Source organism: Pogoniulus pusillus, chromosome 15 (genome assembly GCF_015220805.1).
Source record: "Pogoniulus pusillus isolate bPogPus1 chromosome 15, bPogPus1.pri, whole genome shotgun sequence".
NCBI lineage: Eukaryota > Metazoa > Chordata > Aves > Piciformes > Lybiidae > Pogoniulus > Pogoniulus pusillus.
The window spans coordinates 24,208,380-24,227,171 of record NC_087278.1 but is presented as its reverse complement, the minus strand read 5'-3'; the positions used below and the strand labels follow the sequence as shown (position 1 = coordinate 24,227,171).

Here is an 18,792-nt window from a genome sequence, read left to right as displayed (position 1 = left end):
CCAGAAAAAAACCCCTCATGACTAATAGGGTCTTAGTGAGCCAAGTCCTTTGGTTATTTGTGCAGGTGATGTTTTACAAACATTGACAAACCAGAGATATGGTATTAACTGATAGAAAAAACAGAAAGACTGTTTTCTGTAAATTAGAAGATCATCCCATTATGTAGCTTCCTTCATAATAATGTCCTTTATTCATTATAATTACAGTATAAAATATCATTCTCATTACTGCTTCTCAGTTAAAAAAACTTACTACTTGACCTACACTGAAGAACAGTCTTCTTAGTCAATGCTGAATACAGAGATGGCATTTATAGAAGGGACACCTTCCTGTAACCAACAGGGCTATACAGTAATGCTTGCCACAGCATCTTTACTGCCATTTAATAATGTAGGTTCTTAACATCTTAACAAGGAAAATGGTCAAAGCAGGCAGTACTGTAATATGTTTATACCCAAAAAAAAAAGGTTGCCCATAATGAAAAGATTCTAGCTGTAAAAACTAATTCTACCTACCTCACATTCGGAGATTGTGCTTTTTCTCATGGTTTTAATTACTTTTTGAAGTGGCGTGGAACACCACTCAAGAATTGTTTCTGTTCTCTAATAATGCAGCTCTAGAACATTTAGCAAGAAAATCTAAGTACTTTCATTGATCTTTTAATTTCTGCTTAGAAGCTCATGAGAGCATATTCAGTAATCTTAATATTAAAAAAAAAAACCAATCTAAGTGTAAAAATTTGGTAGCTATCGCAATTCTTTGTCACTTTCTCATTTTGGTTAAGATAGTAACTAAGACTAATCCAGAGGAACCTGCCTGTTTAGAATAGAATAGAATCAACCAGGTTGGAAGAGACCTCCAAGATCAGCCAGTCCAACCTATCCCCCACCCCTAGCCAGTCAACCAGACCATGGCACTAAGTGCCTCATCCAGTCTTTTCTTGAACACCTCCAGGGACAGTGACTCCACCACCTCCCTGGGCAGCCCATTCCAATGGCAAATGACTCTCTCTGTGAAGAACTTCCTCCTAGCATCCAGCCTATACTTCCCCTGGCACAACTTGAGACTGCGTCCCCTATTTAAAGGTCGTGGACTATGCATCATACTAAACCCAAATTACTATAAGAGGATTTGTAGTGTGATATCCTTACTTTCTTTTCCCAAATTGCATATAACGGACAGCTCAAAAGCAGTTCTGGTTTATTCCATTTCTGTGTATTGATCTGTGGTGGGTGCACTTAAGAGTTATGAAATTTAAGCGCTGAAGAACTTCAGTCTTGTGGGGCTGGTAATGTAAAACATATCAGTAAAGAAAAAAATAGGCTTAAAGGGTTTTTTTTTTAGCAGTTTCCAAAAATGTTTTTCATAACTTTAATCACACTTGCCACTTGTATTTAAAACAGCACTTGTAGCACCCAACATTAACTACAAAAAAAGAGCAGAAAACATTTTACACCTAAGGTTTTGCTTATACACCTCACTCTTTGTGCAGACAATCTATCAGAAGCAATGCCAGCAAGATCTAAATCAAGTAACACTCTGATCAACAGTACTTATTTGTAATATGTCAGCAATGATTTGGCTGTGGAAGTACTGTTGCAAGTATTTTAGTCTACCTTTGCACTGGGCTTGATATATGTCTGATAAACAAGAACCTCCATAGATAGCAGTAGCTATGTTATTCTAAAACTAAGTTTAGTCATTAATTGAAATATTTTTATGTACCTTCAAAAACTTCAGGATGAAAGTAACTACTTTCAAGCAAGAACTTGCATGCCTTTTGTTAGCAAAGATTCTGTTACTATTTTGGGCTTCATCTACTTCATAATGAATTTGCAACCAAATTGCAGTGATTTTTTTTCCCCCAACCAAACCCCATTTGTTACTGTGCAAAATAAAGACTGAGGTAGAGTTCTGAGATTGCCTTGTTAGTTATGTAACACTGCTGGTGATAGAAGACCCAGTGTGAAAGGGACAAGTGATAACACAGAACTAAGGACAAGGACATTAAATCCAAGTTGCACCAACATGCAAGTAGAGAAAAAAGGGCTGAGAATAAAAAGTGAGGTAGGGAGATAAGGTAGAGCTGAAACATTTCTTTTAAAAGCTCTGAAACACTCCAAGTGCATTATAACAACAGTTTTTTGAAGTATTTAGAACAAGCATTCCTGTATTGAAACTCAATTGCTGAAATTAAGGACTTTTAAAGTAACCCAAGTTTGACCTCAGCAAAAATCATATTCCTGACAGAGTTACCATCAGCATAACTTGTTTTGAAATACTATAAGGGTTTTACCCAAATGCTATATCCAACAATTTCTGCTGGTGTAAAGCAACTGCTCCATTGTCATGCCAACCAAGTTGCTTTAGGACAGTATCTGGTTGCAAGGTGTAGTTAATAAGATACTCACAGACAGAAGAGAGATAAAGGAGACAATTATCCTCTATGTGATGTGCCACAAGCTAAGTAATTCACTGTTTTCAATATAGTGTTTACTTCATTGTAGCAAACTAATGACAAAGTGATTGATTGGATCTGTACTTAGCCTTCACTCCTTATCAATGACAGCCTCTTACCCAAGACCCAAGTATTCCACAAGCTGTCTGAAATAGTACTTGCCAGACAGGCACACTAGTGCTTCACTTCCTTTTTTTGGAAGTACACCATCACCTGAAAACAATCATCCAACAGATAGAAATTTCTAAGCTCTTTCATTCTTGATAGAATCATTTATAATTGAGAGACAGGACAAAATTAACTTGATCAGAGACTTGCAAAGAAGCGTATAACCAAAGTTTACTATAACCAGATTAAAATGAGTTAAGTACACCTCAAGCTACAGTACAGACTTTTCATATCCTCCACAAGACTCTCAAACTTAATTATCTCAAAAGACACTTAGATTTGATAAAAGGCTAGCAAGGAACTGCAGCAGATAAATGTGTGCCAAGCTTCCAGATACAAGACTTTAACCAGACTTAAGATTCTGAAGCTGTCTCCCCCAGTGTCTGTTTTGTCAGAGCAGCTGCAGATAAATTAGAGCAGTCAGGGAGGAAAAGGTACAGTTCAACAATGACATTCTCTTACAGCATTGAACTCTGCAGAATCTGGAGGTTTTCTCGCTGCAGAAAGTCAGCTGCCACAATTCTGGTCTTGTCTCATTTCCATAACCTGGAAAAAACACCCCACAAATCACCACCAGTCCATTAGTATTTTAGAAACTTTAAGAAACTGTCACAGATGACCTGCATGAGTAGGCAGCTCAATACCACATAGCTGTGGTTTGCTCTCTCTCACATTAACCACATTCCATCAGCAGGCAGATGTTTGTTTGCAGAGAACCAGGACTTTCATGCAGTACACAAGTGGTAGTTGGGATGTCAGATACTGTAATCCGAGCATCATCTCTTCCTCCAGCTTATATGGCTGAGCATGCCATTTTACAGTCTGGAGTATCACTACAGTCCATTGGAGTCAGCAGTCCAGGCTGTGTCCCTTTCCCAGGTTATTACATATCCCCAGCCTATTTACTGGCAGGGTGGATTGAGAAACAGAAAAGGTCTTTATTTAAGCAGCCTTGACTATTTAAGCACTGCTTAGTAATAACTAAAGCATCCCTGTGTGATCAAGTGTGTTTTGGTCACAAAGACAGGATAGTATCAGCTGCTCTAATGAAAATTAACTGTTCTAGCCAACACCAGTACCTTCCCACTTCAGAGTATTTCATGGAACTCAAAGAAGGAAACATGGAAATAAAAACCTAGTGTCAGCTCCTTATTCTTGTAATGACTCTTCAGCAGGCTGCACAAGATACCTAATTTAGATGAAATCTGATTTGCATAAATACAGCAATAAGAAGTTAGCAGCAGAACTATGATACCCCTTTTGTGTTTTCATTAGCCCTGATTATCATAGAGATATTGCCTAGTACAGTAATTCAAGCAACTTCACTCAGAGGAAATCCATCATGCAAGTACATGTAATAATTCCAAGGGGCATAAACTGCACACTGAGTTAAGCCTGTGCAAGGCAGTCTGCAGCACAAGTGATACTCTGCTATATACACAACAGGTCATTTATTTTCTAGCCCACATATAGACATCCTGGGAGAGGGGTGGCTGGGTCAGTGCTCTTCATACCTGGAAAAAGTAATCTACAAGTGCAGGTCTGTTAAGAAAAAAAATAATGAAGTCTGTTTGGCCACAGCTGCAAAGCTAAAGGAAGCTGAAAATCATTACAAGACTCCATCCTATCCACCATATTTTATACAAGGAGAGTCTTACCAAAAAAATGCTGAACTACTGCCATTTATCCTCTGAGAACATTCCAGAAATAAGCCTCTATCCACTAAAATCAGAATTAGCATACAGGCTTCATATTCAATAGTTGGGCCTCAACATTCACCTGTAGCAGCCAAAGCATGGTTCCCTAAAGATTTATCCTACCTCAACTCTTTCATCTCAGAATTTGCCAAAAGGAACTAAACCAATACTTGTAAGTATGATCACCCTCTAAAACACAAATGAAGAAATCTAAGCTTGGAGTAAACCCAAGAACTTTATGCCAGTAACTTCATAAAGTCTGATTCAGACAACTTTGGCATCTGTGTGGCACCAAGAAAGAACTGTTAAAAATTGAAAGTTGTGTAATGGGTTACCAAGAAACAGCTTTGTAAGATCTGGGATACCTATTCCATTGAGGTTTTTCCTTATCTAAATAAACAGATGGTTGAAGGGCTTTTACTTCGCATCATTCTAGTTTATGGTTAGGTATAGCAGTCAAGCTTCTGCACTAGCTACCATCCAACCTCATGAAGTACTGAAGCTCTTAAAAGTAGAAAGAGCCAGTTTCACACACACTGAACTAGTTCATACTTCCCTTTTAATCACTGAAATGCTTTAGTAGTATTTTACATTGTGCAGCTTAGACAAGGACATGCATCCTGGCTTTTCAGTCACAAGACATGACTGAAGACCCATGGTATCACCTCTTAGCTGTAGCAATATCATAAATGCTTCCTTGCATTTTTATTTGAGTTTACAATGCAAGCAGCAGGCTGTAGCTACAAGTAGCAGATTCCCTCAGACTCTTTTAAAGGACAAGATACAACCTAAATTGAGCCTTGTGGGGGAATAAAGCTATGATTTTGCTTCACAAGTGTCAGTTTTAACTTCAAAATGTTGCTAAGTGTCAGCCATTTCAGTTTTAGCTACATCACTACTGAAGGATGAGTGATGTGACAAAGATAAATTTTGACATGGTATGCATTTAAGACCTAATGAAGTATGTAGCATTTCATTAATTTCTTGGCCTTTTGATTAAAAATGAAGCAGGTCTGTAGCAATGTTGAACTCATTTTGGTCAAAGAGCCACTCTTGAGAAAGGCATCAAGCAACAACTAAACAAGGAATCCCATTTACATGGTGTAGTTTACCCTGCACTGAAACTTGAAGGCCAGTCCTATGTGATAAGCATGCAAACCCTCTAATCAGGAACAAGTTCAGTTTGATATACTTTAGAAACAAAAAACACTGGCAAGATTAATACTAAAATGCATATTAACTTGTTTTATTGAGGCACAACAAGGCATTGTGAATAGCCCATACTTGAGGCAATCAATAGTGTAGTAAGCTGGACATTAATACAGTTTAGGGCAAGTGCAAACAATATACATTCACAGCTTTACTAGCAAGGCTACATCACAACTGATAAAGTGCCAGATTAGTGCTGATTCAGTACCCCAACTCCATGATTTCACCTTGCACAACAGGACCATCATTTCCCCCAATAATGGAACCACATCTTCTATAAAGTCAGTAGTAAGTGCAAAGCTAAGTCCCACCCCCCTCCACCAAGGTGTTTGGAGCAGCTCTTTTGTAAACAATGCACTGGGTTTTAGTCCTGATAAAGGAGGTATCCAGAAAAGGTGGAGTATTTCCAGCTACTTCCATAAATGGCTCCCCGATGGAGACGCAGCCAGATCTGGTCTCCCTGGAACAGCTGCAGGACTGCATGATTACTGGCTGTTTCATGGTCAGGAGCCCCATCATTGGCATATGCTGACACCAGGACCTCCTCATTCTTCATGAGATTCACATACAGGGGAACATTCACAGCCAGTTTCAGCATGTGGAAGATGAAGACATAAGTACCATTCACTGGACAGTTGAATCTTCCAAGCTGGATATCAAAAGTTTCTCCAAGGTTATTCAGCAACAGATCAAACACGATTGGCTGGTCTAGAGTTCCAGGGGCCAAGTTAGATGTTCTAGCAGCAGAAAAGGCAACTCTCATCTGCTGTGGCAGGGGGTAGACGTGCACTGGTAGTATGGTGGCAGCTTGGCTCGTCACTGGCATATCAACAGGGGTGATGCTGCGGGAGTCTCCCTGCCCAGAGTCTCCACTGTTAAAGGTTTCATTGTCTCGTTCTGGACTGCTCACTTGAGAGGAATCACTCCACCCTGCTGTTAAAAAAACATGACAAATCATAAGCAACAGAACAATGTCCTTAAATCTGCAACTAAAACAGCAAGCGTATGAGTTGTTAAAGGACCTCCGTGAGAACTGAGCTTTTGGGCTGCTCTGTATTTATCACACCTGCATTTAGAAAGCTGGGCCATAATTGAACTATGAATATCACAGTATCACATATCATCAGGGCTGGAAGAGACCTCACAGATCATCAAGTCCAACCCTTTACCACAGAGCTCAAGGCCAGACCATGGCACCAAGTGCCAGCCTCCAATTAGGCAAAAGGCAGTAGCCTGTGATAGTTGTAGCTTTAGTATTTGCTATATCAGCCTAAAAGTGCATAAGCTAACTTATGAGGAGAGAACAATTTCTGAAACGACAGGCAAAAAGAGTCAGGTAGTTTAGTCACCTTCAGAATCTAAATTTGCACATCAAGTTGCATTGATACTGTGTTATTCTGGAATTGTAGTCTTAGTAGGTCACAGCAACTTTAAAAGCACCTCTAGTTTTTCAGACTTGGATTATTCTAGCATTTAAGCTTTCAGCATCCTACTTCCCAAAATTAAGCTCTCTTCTCAAACATGCAAGTTAAAACAGTCTAGTATTAAAACATTAGTAGATTGTAGATCTGAGAATTTAAAGCAATCATGCTGAAGTTGGAAACCATTGTTACTTTCACTGAAAAAGAACACTCTAAGATATCCATTAGAACCAAGTAGACCTGCTATATCTTAAAACTAATGAGTACTTCTGTCAACTGACCACCGCCACCTCCTATTTCTTTCAGTTCTCTTCTGAACACTGAGAAATGACCTTTACCCTAAAACAGTTTCCATCATATGCCATAGCCCCCTTTGCTTTTCAAAGTACCTATCTACATAGAATCATTTCCATTGGAAAAGACCTCTAAGATCAAGTCCAACCATTGACCTAACACCACTACAGCCATTAAACTATGTCCTGAAGTAAGTACCATGTCTACAAATTTTTTGAACCCTCCACTCCACCTCTCCCTGGGCAGCTTTTGGGGCCTGATAGCTTCTCTGACTTCAGGGAAGACCATGCAATTAAGTTAAAAAGGCAAATGCAACATCCTGTGTGTGTACTTCCTACTAAGTTTTTGATAAGAAAAGTCAGTAAGGTACCTTTGCCTTCACATGTGCAAGTCTGTACAAAGTTGAGAAGAGTGAAATTAAGTCTGCTATGTGATGCTAAAAACTGTACTTAAGCTTCCATCTAGCTTGGTTAATTTATACCAGACTTGATCAGTGACAGTACAGCTTTTCCTTGCTGTTCACAGCAACAGTCCATAACACATGTGCACAACTGGGAACCTGATGTTAGCCATACCTCGTGAGTTTGCTCGAGGACCACTGCTTATCCCTCCTCGTTTGTAGCATTGCTGGTAATTAACATCCTAGAAGAGAACAGAAGTATTAGGAAAATAGCTATAAGCAAGCTGAAAACAAGTTCAGCTAACAGATAGTGGTTTTCCATTTGCACAATTCAAGAATAGAACAGACAGTGATGGAGTTCAGAATTAAGATGAACAGCTCTATGGAAAATTTACTTCTGCAATAGCTTCTATGAAATTAGAGCCAGTTCTATCAGGTTAGCTTCTGACTCAGTTAAACAATACCTTAAATCTCACATCAGTTAGAAATCCATGAGTCCCCTACAGAAGAGTATTTTATTTCAAAGGTGAAGACCCTTCCTGTCACCAGGAATCTTTCCTTTCTTACACATTGTTTTGTAAGGTTGTTTTTTGTTTTCCTTTTGTGTTTTTTTTCCCAGACCACATTCTCAGTAAGTCCATTTAAGATTTCATTGTTTTATATTACAGAGGCACTAAGAACTTCAAAATTCACAGTAAAATAGATTTTATTGCATCTCATTTGCCATGTGTTTGTACTTCAGAGATCCCCTTCAGACTGAAATAACATTTCTGTAGAAGTCAATACCTGAGCTGATGTCAACTGCTGCCTACTGTCCCCCCCCCAAAAAGGGCTTTTGTCTAGGAAGCAAAACTTATCTCTGGCTTTTAAGGAATGGTTTGCTTAAGATAATGAAGAACTACAGTATTAGGAGACTTTGTTTCCATACAGTGCTCAAAAGGCTATTTGAAAGAGTCAGTACTTACCCTCTGAGAATATGGCATTCCAGCATAATCTCTACCAGGGAACTGCAGTTGGCCATAATTGCCATTAGTTATTGAAGGGGAGCCTCTGTAAGCATCAAAACCTGTTCAAGTAAAGTTGATGCTTCAATGTAATTCATTGGTTTACATTCGAAGTCCAGACTACAACTAAAGCTGCCTTTTGGCAATTGTGTATTAAGTTACCCAATTAAACAGCTATTCCTGATTTCCAAATCTGAAGCAGAGTCTCAGTACTCCTATAAAGAATCCATTTCATTAGTTACTCAAAACTACCCACAAAATCAAAATCCCATTTTAAAGTATTAACATCAAACCTTAACAATTGCCTGTTGGATACTCATGGGACTTCAGAAGAGGTGAAAAAAACATGCTAGATCCAGAGGCAGATTTCCACACTGCTATAAATGTAGGTGCTGCTATAATAGTTAGCCTTTTTTAGCTATTACACTAGCTAACAAAGAGCTGCAAGCAATTCAGTACCAGACAGTAGCAACCCCCTTAACTCATTAAGTCAGAACTATACAACTCCTTGTCTGATATGTGTTCCTACAAGACATTGAGCAGTCTTAGTCCAAATAAATTCTGATGGTCGTTTCAATTAAGTGTCCACCCACTTCCATGTGGAATAGGTCAGAGCTACCCAAAAGGTTAACTTAGTATCTGCTTAAAAGTCAGATGAAACTTCCTGTAGCACTTCAGCTAGCAGCAGAATAGCTACTGATTTGTTGAGAAAATAAAACATCCTCTTCAAACTCTTTGGTTCACTAATCCAGAAGGGCTCTCTACTACCAGGAATCTCTACCCCATCCCAGCTTCTGCTGACAATATTAAAGCCAGCAGTGCTAAGCAAAGAGGACTTTGTTTTGGGCAAATACTGCAAGTGACATCTGAAGAGAAAATTCTAGTCTAGACCATTAGCAGGAGAGATGCCAACAGCAAAAATAAAGAGGGTAGAAAGTTCAGAGTGGTAAGTGAAATAGCAAGCAGAAAAGTCTACATAAATCTGTAATTGAATAACCTGTAAGTTTGGATCTGCATACTTCAAGGCTACAGAATTGCTCTATCACCTGACACCTAAAGTACAGGGACTACAAAGAAAGTCAGAATCAATTTGTTTAAGTTGTACAACAGAAGATACCGTTCTCTGCACATTGCTCTTAGAATCTTAAGAGGTATCACATATAAAATCTAAACTTATGATCATGTTGTCTTAAATCATGTCCTAGTGCTTTTTTCAAAGTGGTAGTAAATACAGACATACCTTTGTACCCACCAGGAGAACGATATGAATTACCCAGTGACCTTCCACCTCTAGCAGATCCTCTAACAGACCCACGACTGTTAAGGTAAGGCTGAGGGGGTCTAGGAACAACATTAGTCTGTGCTGGATAAAAGGCAAGGCTACCATTGCTAACAGGAACAGCTCCATCCAGTTGACAATTCACTGCTTAAAACAGAAGGCACAGATGAATTCAAAGCTTTTGTAGCTTAGTAGTTACCACACCTAAAAAGCAAGGGCAGCACTATGAGTTTCAGAGACTGATTAAGCTGCTCTGAATACCCTGTTCTGCCCCTTGATTACTTAAGTGAAGATCCTTCCTTTCATTCTGCAGTTTGTAGTGCTTGTTGAAGTATACTGTAGATCCACCCACAGCCTAGTCTAAGCCTCTAATGCATTCAGCAAGACACAGCTGCACAGGTTAGAACAAACTTCCTAGCAGCAACAAGAAAAATAACTAAGCTAACACAAAAATCAAGTGACACTTGATTAAGAATTTTCACTTAGAACCAACACTGTTCTACTAGCAAGACCTCAGTGTTTTGATGCTAGATCACCTCAGTTACCTGAAGAGCAGGAAGGCAGCTGTGGGTAGCTAGATATTTGAGTTCAATCTCTTCAAATATCCCTACCACATGTTATTAGACAGCTCCACCTCAATCAACAAGTATTCAAGAATGCTTTTCACTGACAGGGTGGTTGAGTGGTTAGCTATAAATACTGCCTTGTAACCATTAAGTATGGACCTATGGGAAGCACACCTATGTAAATCCAAAAAGGCTCAAAAGTGACAGCCTAAGCCTCCTTTCTGAAGTCCAAGCAGAGCCACTACACACAATCAAAAAATCATGACATTACACCAAGATACTCTATACAAGGCTGATAAACATTTGTCTCAGTAACAAGGAACACTGATATGCTTGTAATTTTTTTGGAGCTCTTCACTTTTCTGTTTTACTGACTATACATGATCAGTTTAGTTCTAGCATGATTCCAATTAAAATTCCTCTGGCAGAAAAAGAGTTTTAAATTACTCTGAATCATTTGTTTAGACAGTCTTATAAATCAAGATCCCTAGCTGTCAGCTTACTTTCATCCTGGAACCTATTTCAGGCCTATTGAAGGTCTAGTTTCTTTTCACATTTAGTATCAGTTTTATCACCTCATCTAGCACAAAAACTGAATATCAAGCAGGACAGTTCTATGCTTAGTAAGGCAGCAAAAAAATCACACTTCTCAGAAATTTAGTACTCCTCAGGTCAGACTTAAGAATACTTTATTCAGCATTCAGCAACTCCCAGCACTAGACAGCATTTCTGTTTATTACCAGAGACCCAAGTCATGATTCCAAAATATTTAATCATTGCTTCAACTCCAAGCAACCAATTGTTTGCCTAACAAGTGTCACACATTTTATATTCCCCACTGACAGGGAAATTCAGGCTTATGGCTGTGTCCATGCAAGCAGTATAGAAGCTACTTTGAAACAGTCTGTCAGCCTGATAAAAACTTTGAAGTTTACATACCCTACCAGCAACAAGATTAGAGTTGATGTCACCCTAGTGTTTACAGGTGCTACATAACAATGTAAGAATTTCACTGAGTTAGAGCTTACAACACATGTTAAAGAATTGAAGAACTACTATAGCCCAAAGATCTTTACAGACTGTTTGAAATAGATGCAAGTACAGTTCTCACCTGAAGACAGAGATTCCTGTGAAATGGAGGTTTGTTCTGCAACATGAGATGGTTGCAACTGGCACTGAGGAGGAGTCTGTGTACTTGCTGTAGAGAAACTCTGGTTATATCCTGCTGAATATGGAGAACTCTCTTTAGTTTCCTGGTCTTTACGGGGAGGCAGTGGTGCATTGACTTTAAACACCTACAACATAAAGAGAAGTGCTTAATGCTACCAGCTAAAGTCTGCCTAATACCACTACACTGCTATGTCATGGTTTAAATCTCTATGCCTAAAATCATCTCCAGAACAAATGTTTCTTATAAATCAAGAACACTGTACTGCAAATCGTCTTTGTCTCAGTTAATTTACAGGACTTCTGCTTATGTAGCTACTACTCAAGAAACATAGCTACCATATTTGTTCAACAAAACAGAATCACAGAATTAACCAGGTTGGAAAAGACCTTCAAAATCAAGTCCAACCCATCACCTAACACCTCCTAATTAACTAACCATGGCACTAAGTGCCTCATCCAGCCTCTTTTTAAACTTCCACCTCCAAAGGCATCCGAATCCAATGGGCAATCACTCTTCCTGTGGAGAACTTCTCCCTAACATCCAGCCTAAACCTGCCCTGATGCAGCTTGAGGCGGTGTCCTCTTGTTCTGCCACTGTTTGCCTGGCAGAAGAGACCAACACCCATCTGGCTACAACCTCCTTTCAGATAGTTGTAGAGAGCATTAAGCTCTCCCCTTATTGCTATCATACCATAGTTTAGTTTCCTCCTATGGAAAATGCACTGTTACAGCTTTGGCCTGAAGCTCTGACAGCCTATACTGAGATGAGTTATCCACAATGGGGAAGAATAGATTTTTATGCATGTTTTAGAACCTCATACAACATCACTATCCACTCAAATACAGTAGTGGACAGCCTTCACTCCTTAGGTAAATTCAAAACGAGTAGGAAATTTGAAGGTGAGTTCCCTCAGTAAACACAATCTAAACAAGTCCTGTAATTCAAATTTTTGTTTTAGCCTAGGCAGTAGGCTGTGTGCAGATGCTGTTAGTTCAGTGTGATCAGAGTTCAATCGCTCAGATGACTGCATCGCTTCAAAACAAACAGCCAGAACCGATATTGTCAGAAGTGATGACTACTATCAAAATCAAGTGTGAAAGAAGTCTTTTGACTAAAAAAGATCCATATTTCACAAAGTGCTGTCAGCAGTACTGATACTGAGCCTAGAAGTGTATCTTGATCATTTCCCAAGACTATAAGTTGTCTGAAGATAGACCAGGGTAAAAGTGGAGCTGGTTGCAAGGAGCAGTGTCATAGAGGGCCCAAAATAGGCTTAGACCTGTTTACCTATCAAAAGGGACACAACAGACCTGGCACCATGAAGTCTGGCCTGCCCAGGGCCCAGGTTGTGTAAGCCCACACATCTAGCTTATGGCCTACTGAGTGCAAGGCCTGTGCTCTTCCCATATTTGGGGGAGCCAGGCCTGTGGACCCTGCCTAATATGGTATGGTTTGGCTAGCTGCCATCCTGATTGGCTATTCTGTGTCCAAAGGGCAATTAATCTCGGCCCACACTGATAAAAGGAGATATGCAGGAGAACAACCTGCTTTTGCTTCACTGCTTGCTGCTATTTGACTGCATTGCCTGCCTTTCTCTATGGAGCTCAGTCTCCCGTAGAGCTGTGCACCCTACTGCACACCCACTGCCTTATCACTGCCTGCTAAACTTCACTGCCACAGGTTACCAGGAGCAGACCCTGGACTGTCTGCACACAATTGGCCTGTGTAGTCAGCCTGACATCGTGCTGAGGCTGCACAACAACTGCCTCTGCACCTGAAGGTCCTGCTTAGAGACCCTGGACGTATATACAGATCATCCAGAAGAAGCCAGGAGAACAAGGTCAGAGATTGTCTGCGTTATTTCCTGAAGCTGGGAGATCCCAACCACAGCATCAACAAGACAGAGTCTCCTGAAAGCATTTGGGCACTGTCTGGACTGTGGCTAGCCCTGCAAGTGGGTAATATGTGAATAAATGCTCAGTGCCTCTCTAATTCTCTACTGCCTTCTGCCATAAGCAGGAAGAGCTGGGGCCCATCTACTTGGGCAAATGGCATACTGACTGCAGGGATTCTCTCTGTTTATTGTTTGAATGTTTGCTAGATAATAATAGTTCTGTTTGGTGTAATTCCTAGAATGTCTTCCATAACTGTGTTAACAAACAAACAAACATTAATATTACAATTCAGTGGTTGGGGGTGGTGAGAGTTCAGAATATTAAAATTAATAAATTATATATTAAAAAAAATAATCTTGCATCAATTAATTTCCCCTCCACACCACAGTTCCACAGCTTGACAATTTTTGTCATTTGTGGAAGCTTCTAGTTAGAATGGGAAACTTTTTCCAGGATGAAAAAAAAAAAACAAGTACTGCCTCTAAGAATGAACCATCACAGAAACCCTTCATGATACTGAGGTGTTTGGTATAAATTCCGAACAATAAAAGAGTAGCAAATTCCTTTGGTGCTTTTTTCCCCCTTTACCAGATGAGGCAAAGTTATCCAAAGCAATCTTCTTTTGAAAAGAAATTTGAAGATGCTGCCAACACCCAGCAAGTGTAACTAGTGGTCTTTTTCCTGTGAGGAGGGTTACAGGTGGCATTCTACAAGCAGGATCTGCCTTTAAGCTTCCATAAGCACAATGGCAGCAGTGTGATGTTCAGACACCTGAGAACATGTAATCAGATACCTCCATTACTGTCACTGTACTACAATTACTTGGCAAGGAACCACCTGACTCCTGGTGATCCACTGAAATGGCTGAGTTTTCCTGGCAGCAGTGAGAACCCAAGCAATATAATGAAGAAGAAAACCCTGAATTGCTGAGTTGGACTACATGAAGAATTAACATCCTAGCAATTTAGTGACAGATGTTTGCTAGTTTGACCCAAAAATCCAGAGACACGTGTTCACAGGATCACAGGATATTAGGGGTTGAATATAATGTTGAACACTGACACCTCTAAAAACACCACAGTATTAAGTGAACTTTCAGTGGCACCATTATGATCACAAGCACTCTGAACACAGACACTAGGTTCAGACACAGTGTGATTGGGACCAAGATTCTGTACATGTATCACAACGGGTGCTAATCTTACAGACTGGGTCCTCAGAAAGACTCTGAATTCCTTCATCACAGCATCTTATTCCTCCACTCTCATGAAAAATCACCACTCAGCATAATTTAAATAGAAAGAACCACCTCCCTATCACCACTTGCCTTCTTTGCAATGTGTATCAAAGTTCTGTCCCTCTGAGGAAGGTTCTATTTGAAGCTCTTCCACAAATACAGAAAACCAAGGAGAAAAAACATCATAGTAGTAATTTACTACAAACAAGATGTCAGTGTTTTAGCTGTTGATTCCTTTTTTTGAAAGGCTACTACCTAACCTTAATTTCCATCAAACCCTACAACATAGAATAGAATCAACCAAGTTGGAAGAGACCTCCAAGATCATCCTGTCCAACCTAGCACCCAGCCCTAGCCAATCAACTAGACCATAGCACTAAGTGCCTCAGCCAGGCTTTTCTTCAACACCTCCAGGGATGGCAACTCCACCACCTCCCTGGGCAGCCCATTCCAATGCCAATCACTCTCTCTGGCACAAACGTCCTCCTAACATCCAGCCTGTACTTCCCCTGGCACAACTTGAGACTGTGTCCCCTTGTTCTGTGGCTGCTTGCCTGGAAGAAGAGACCAACCTCCATCTGGCTACAGGTACTTGTAGACAGCAATGAGGTAACCCCTGAGCCTCCTCTTCTCCAGGCTAAACAACCCCAGCTCCCTCAGCCTCTCCTCATAGGATTTGTGTTCCAGGCCTCTCACCAGCTTTGTCACCTTTCTCTGGACATGTTTCAGTGCCTCAACATTTCTCTTGAATTGAGGAGCCCAGAACTGGACACACCACTCAAGGTGTGGCCTGACCAGTGTTGAGTACAGGGGCAGAATAATCTCCCTCATCCTACTGGCCACACAGTTCCTGATCCAGGCCAGGATGCCATTGGCTCTCTTGGCCACCTGGGCACACTGCTGCCTCATCTTCAGCTACTATCTACCAGTACCCCCAGGTCCTTTTCTTTCTGGCTGCTCCCCAGCCAGTCTGTCCCCAGCCTATAGCAGTTGTTGTAGCCCAAGTGCAGAACCCTGCACTTGGCCTTGGTCAATCTTATCCCATTGGCCTCTGCCCACCCATCCAGCCTGTCTAGGTCCCTCTGCAGGGCTCTCCTACCTTCCAACAGATCAACACCTGCTCCTAGCTTGGTGGCATCTGCAAACTTACTGATGCTGGACTCAATCCCCTGGTCCAGATCATCATTAAAGATGCTTAATAGGACTGGGCCCAGCACTGATGCCTGGGGAACACCACTGGTGACAGCTGCCAACTGGATGTGGCACCATTCACCACCACTCTCTGGGCCCAACCCTCCAGCCAGTTCTTGACCCATATCAGAGTGAATCTGTCCAAGCCATGAGCTGCCAGCTTTGCTATGAGCTTTTTGTGGCAGACGCTGTCAAAGGCTTTGCTGCAGTCCAGGTAGACTACATCCACAGCCTGCCCCACATTCACCAGGCAGGTAACCTGATCATAAAAGGAGATCAGGTTGGTGAGACAGGACCTGCCCTTCCTAAACCCGTGCTGGCTGGGCCTGATCCCTTGGCCATCCTGTAGGTGCTTTGTGATGGCACTCAAGACAAACTGTTCCATAACCTTGCCTGGCACTGAGGTCAGGCTGACAGGTCTGTAGTTTTCCAGTTTCTCCTTCCGGCCCTTCTTGTGGATAGGCATCACATTGGCCAGCTTCCAGTCTCTGGGGACCTCTCCAGTGAGCCAGGACTGTTGATAAATGATGGAGAGTGGCTTGGCCAGCTCATCTGCTAGCTTTCTCAGCCCTCTAGGATGGATCCCATCTGGTCCCATGGACTTGTGAGGATTACAGGGGGACTATACTGGTCCCTGACTCCATCTGCCACTTCAGGAGTCCAGCTGTCCTGGAGACAACCTGTCCCACTATTGAAGGTAGAGGCAAAGAAGGTGTTAAACACCTCTGCCTTTTCCTCATCCCTTATCGCTATATTCCCCTCTCTATCTAATAAGGACTGGAGGTTGTCCTTGGCCCTTCTCTTGACATTCATATATTTATAGAAACATTTTTTATTCTCCTTAGCAGCAGTAGCAGCCTAAGTTCTAAATGGGATTTTGCCTCTAATTTTTTTCCTACAGGACTTAGCACTATCCTTGAACTCTTTTTGGGATACCTCACCTTTTTTCCAAAGGTGACACACCCTCTTTTTTATCTTTAATTCCTTTAGCAGCCCCTAGGCCATCCAGCCTGGCTGCCTCCCTCATCAGCTCATCTTCCGCTACAACAGCACAGCTGCTCCTGTGCCTTCAGGAGTTTTCTTGAAGTAGGTCCAACCTTCCTGGACCCCTTTGTTTTTAGGGGCTGTTTCCCAAGGAACTTTCCGAGTTAGTTCTTTAAATAGGCCAAAGTCTGCCCCTCCTAAATCCAGTGTGGAGGTTCTGTTGATGCCTCTCCTGGTTTCACCATATAATGAAAAATTCTACTATTTCATGGTCACTGAACCCCAGGTTGCCTCTGACCACCACATCCCCCACCAGCCGCTCTCTATTTGTGAGCAGCAGGTCAAGCAGGGCTGCACCCCTGGTGGTTCACGTAACATGTCTTGATACTGCAAGATGCAGACTGCCCAGCAAGTTGTGGAACTGCACTGATACATTTGCTGAAGTGGGTAATGGTTTCTAACATCTTCTGAAGAAGCTATTAGGAGTAAATAAGACTAAGCACAGGGAAAAGAGCCTTAATGACTAAATGGAGACCCTTGCTCTGAGTCCCTCTAAGTGTGCACTGCAGATTACTAGACAGTAGCAGTGTTAGAGAACATTAGTAGAGATGCACAGCCTGAAACACAGTATCTATTCACAAGAAAAACTACTCCTAGTCTTGGTGAACGATTGCCTAGACCTTTGTAGTGACTACTTGTTAACAAGACAAGAAAATGAGCTACATTAGTCTTTATCAAAAGTATATTTTTCCATGACTAGCAGACCAAGTTTTAGCCCACTCAAGTAAACAGTTTGAAAAGCAGCAAGATCAGTTCAGGCTTCAGAAAACTTTTAGTCCTAATAGCTATACACTTCAGAACTTCCTTTCTGCACTCTTACTTGAAATCTATGCATAAAACCAGTTTAGGTACAGTAACTTAACCTTGGGGCACAGCTAAAAATATGTTGATTTCTCATCTGACTTCTCCCTCTTAGTTCTTTGAGGCTCCTAAGATAGTCTACTGTTAGATTTTGGGACTTAAAGTAAAACCAAGATACCTGGTTTTAGATGTCTGAAGTTCTGCAGAAGCAGACTTATTTAGTTTTATAGCATTTAAACATTGAAATGATTATTCTTCTGTGGCCTCCAATTGCATACTTACAGTCTGCATAGCCTGAAAGGGAGCTGCTGTTATCGTGACAGAACTGCTGCTTGCTGGAGCAGACTGAAAGCTTTGCGCGGGTGGGACTGGCAACACAGAAGTGCTTGAAGTAGGCAATGGTGACTGTGGCTCACTTGGAAGGGGAATCGTTGCCTGAGGGAAGAACAAATGTAATGAAAGGTCACTTGATAGTTATCAGGCAGTAACAGAAGCAGTTAATTTGTTCTAAAGCCTAGACTGACAGAAGTCAGCAGTTTCTACAGGATGACATTTGGACATAGTAGAGCTGCAAAATAGCTTTTGCTTACAATTTCAAATCTTGCTGTGCATCCTCAGCAAACAGTACTTCTATTGCAGTCTCTGCTGATTAAGTGAAATGTGCCTATGAGCTACTATACATACCATTCATTGTGGTAATTTCACAATGAAGAGGCATCTGTTATTTTTTTTGCACCACTAAAGAAACCTAGGGTGTCTTCTGTTCCATTTACTGATGACGATTCCCTACCTGATATTAAGTGACTTCTTTTCCAAAGGTACTCAAAGTTTAGAAAGTTTGATTTTTTACCTCCCAATTTAATAATTTATGTTTCAGATTAGAAAACAAATCATGAGACAAAGGTTAACCTGCATTAAATTTCATCTGTGCAGATGATGAAGTGTTGATTTACAAT

General features: G+C 41.0%; 1 protein-coding gene across 7 annotated transcripts in view; it reads right to left on the bottom strand.

Moving 5' to 3' along the window:
- Positions 1-5,549: 5,549 nt before the first annotated feature.
- CAPRIN2 (caprin family member 2) overlaps positions 5,550-18,792 on the bottom strand; it is a 38,294-nt gene continuing 25,051 nt past the window's right edge. For 4 of the 7 annotated variants that reach the window (XM_064155795.1, XM_064155791.1, XM_064155794.1 and 1 more), the window contains 6 exons: positions 18,119-18,271; positions 11,609-11,792; positions 9,893-10,078; positions 8,614-8,714; positions 7,824-7,890; positions 5,550-6,466 (listed from right to left, as the gene is read on the bottom strand). In XM_064155795.1, the coding sequence (XP_064011865.1) occupies positions 5,898-6,466; positions 7,824-7,890; positions 8,614-8,714; positions 9,893-10,078; positions 11,609-11,792; positions 18,119-18,271 (1,260 nt within the window). In that variant the 3' untranslated portion in view covers positions 5,550-5,897. The remainder of the gene's footprint in view (positions 6,467-7,823; positions 7,891-8,613; positions 8,715-9,892; positions 10,079-11,608; positions 11,793-18,118; positions 18,272-18,792) is intronic. The other 3 variants (XM_064155792.1, XM_064155797.1, XM_064155793.1) reach the window with 2 other exon arrangements.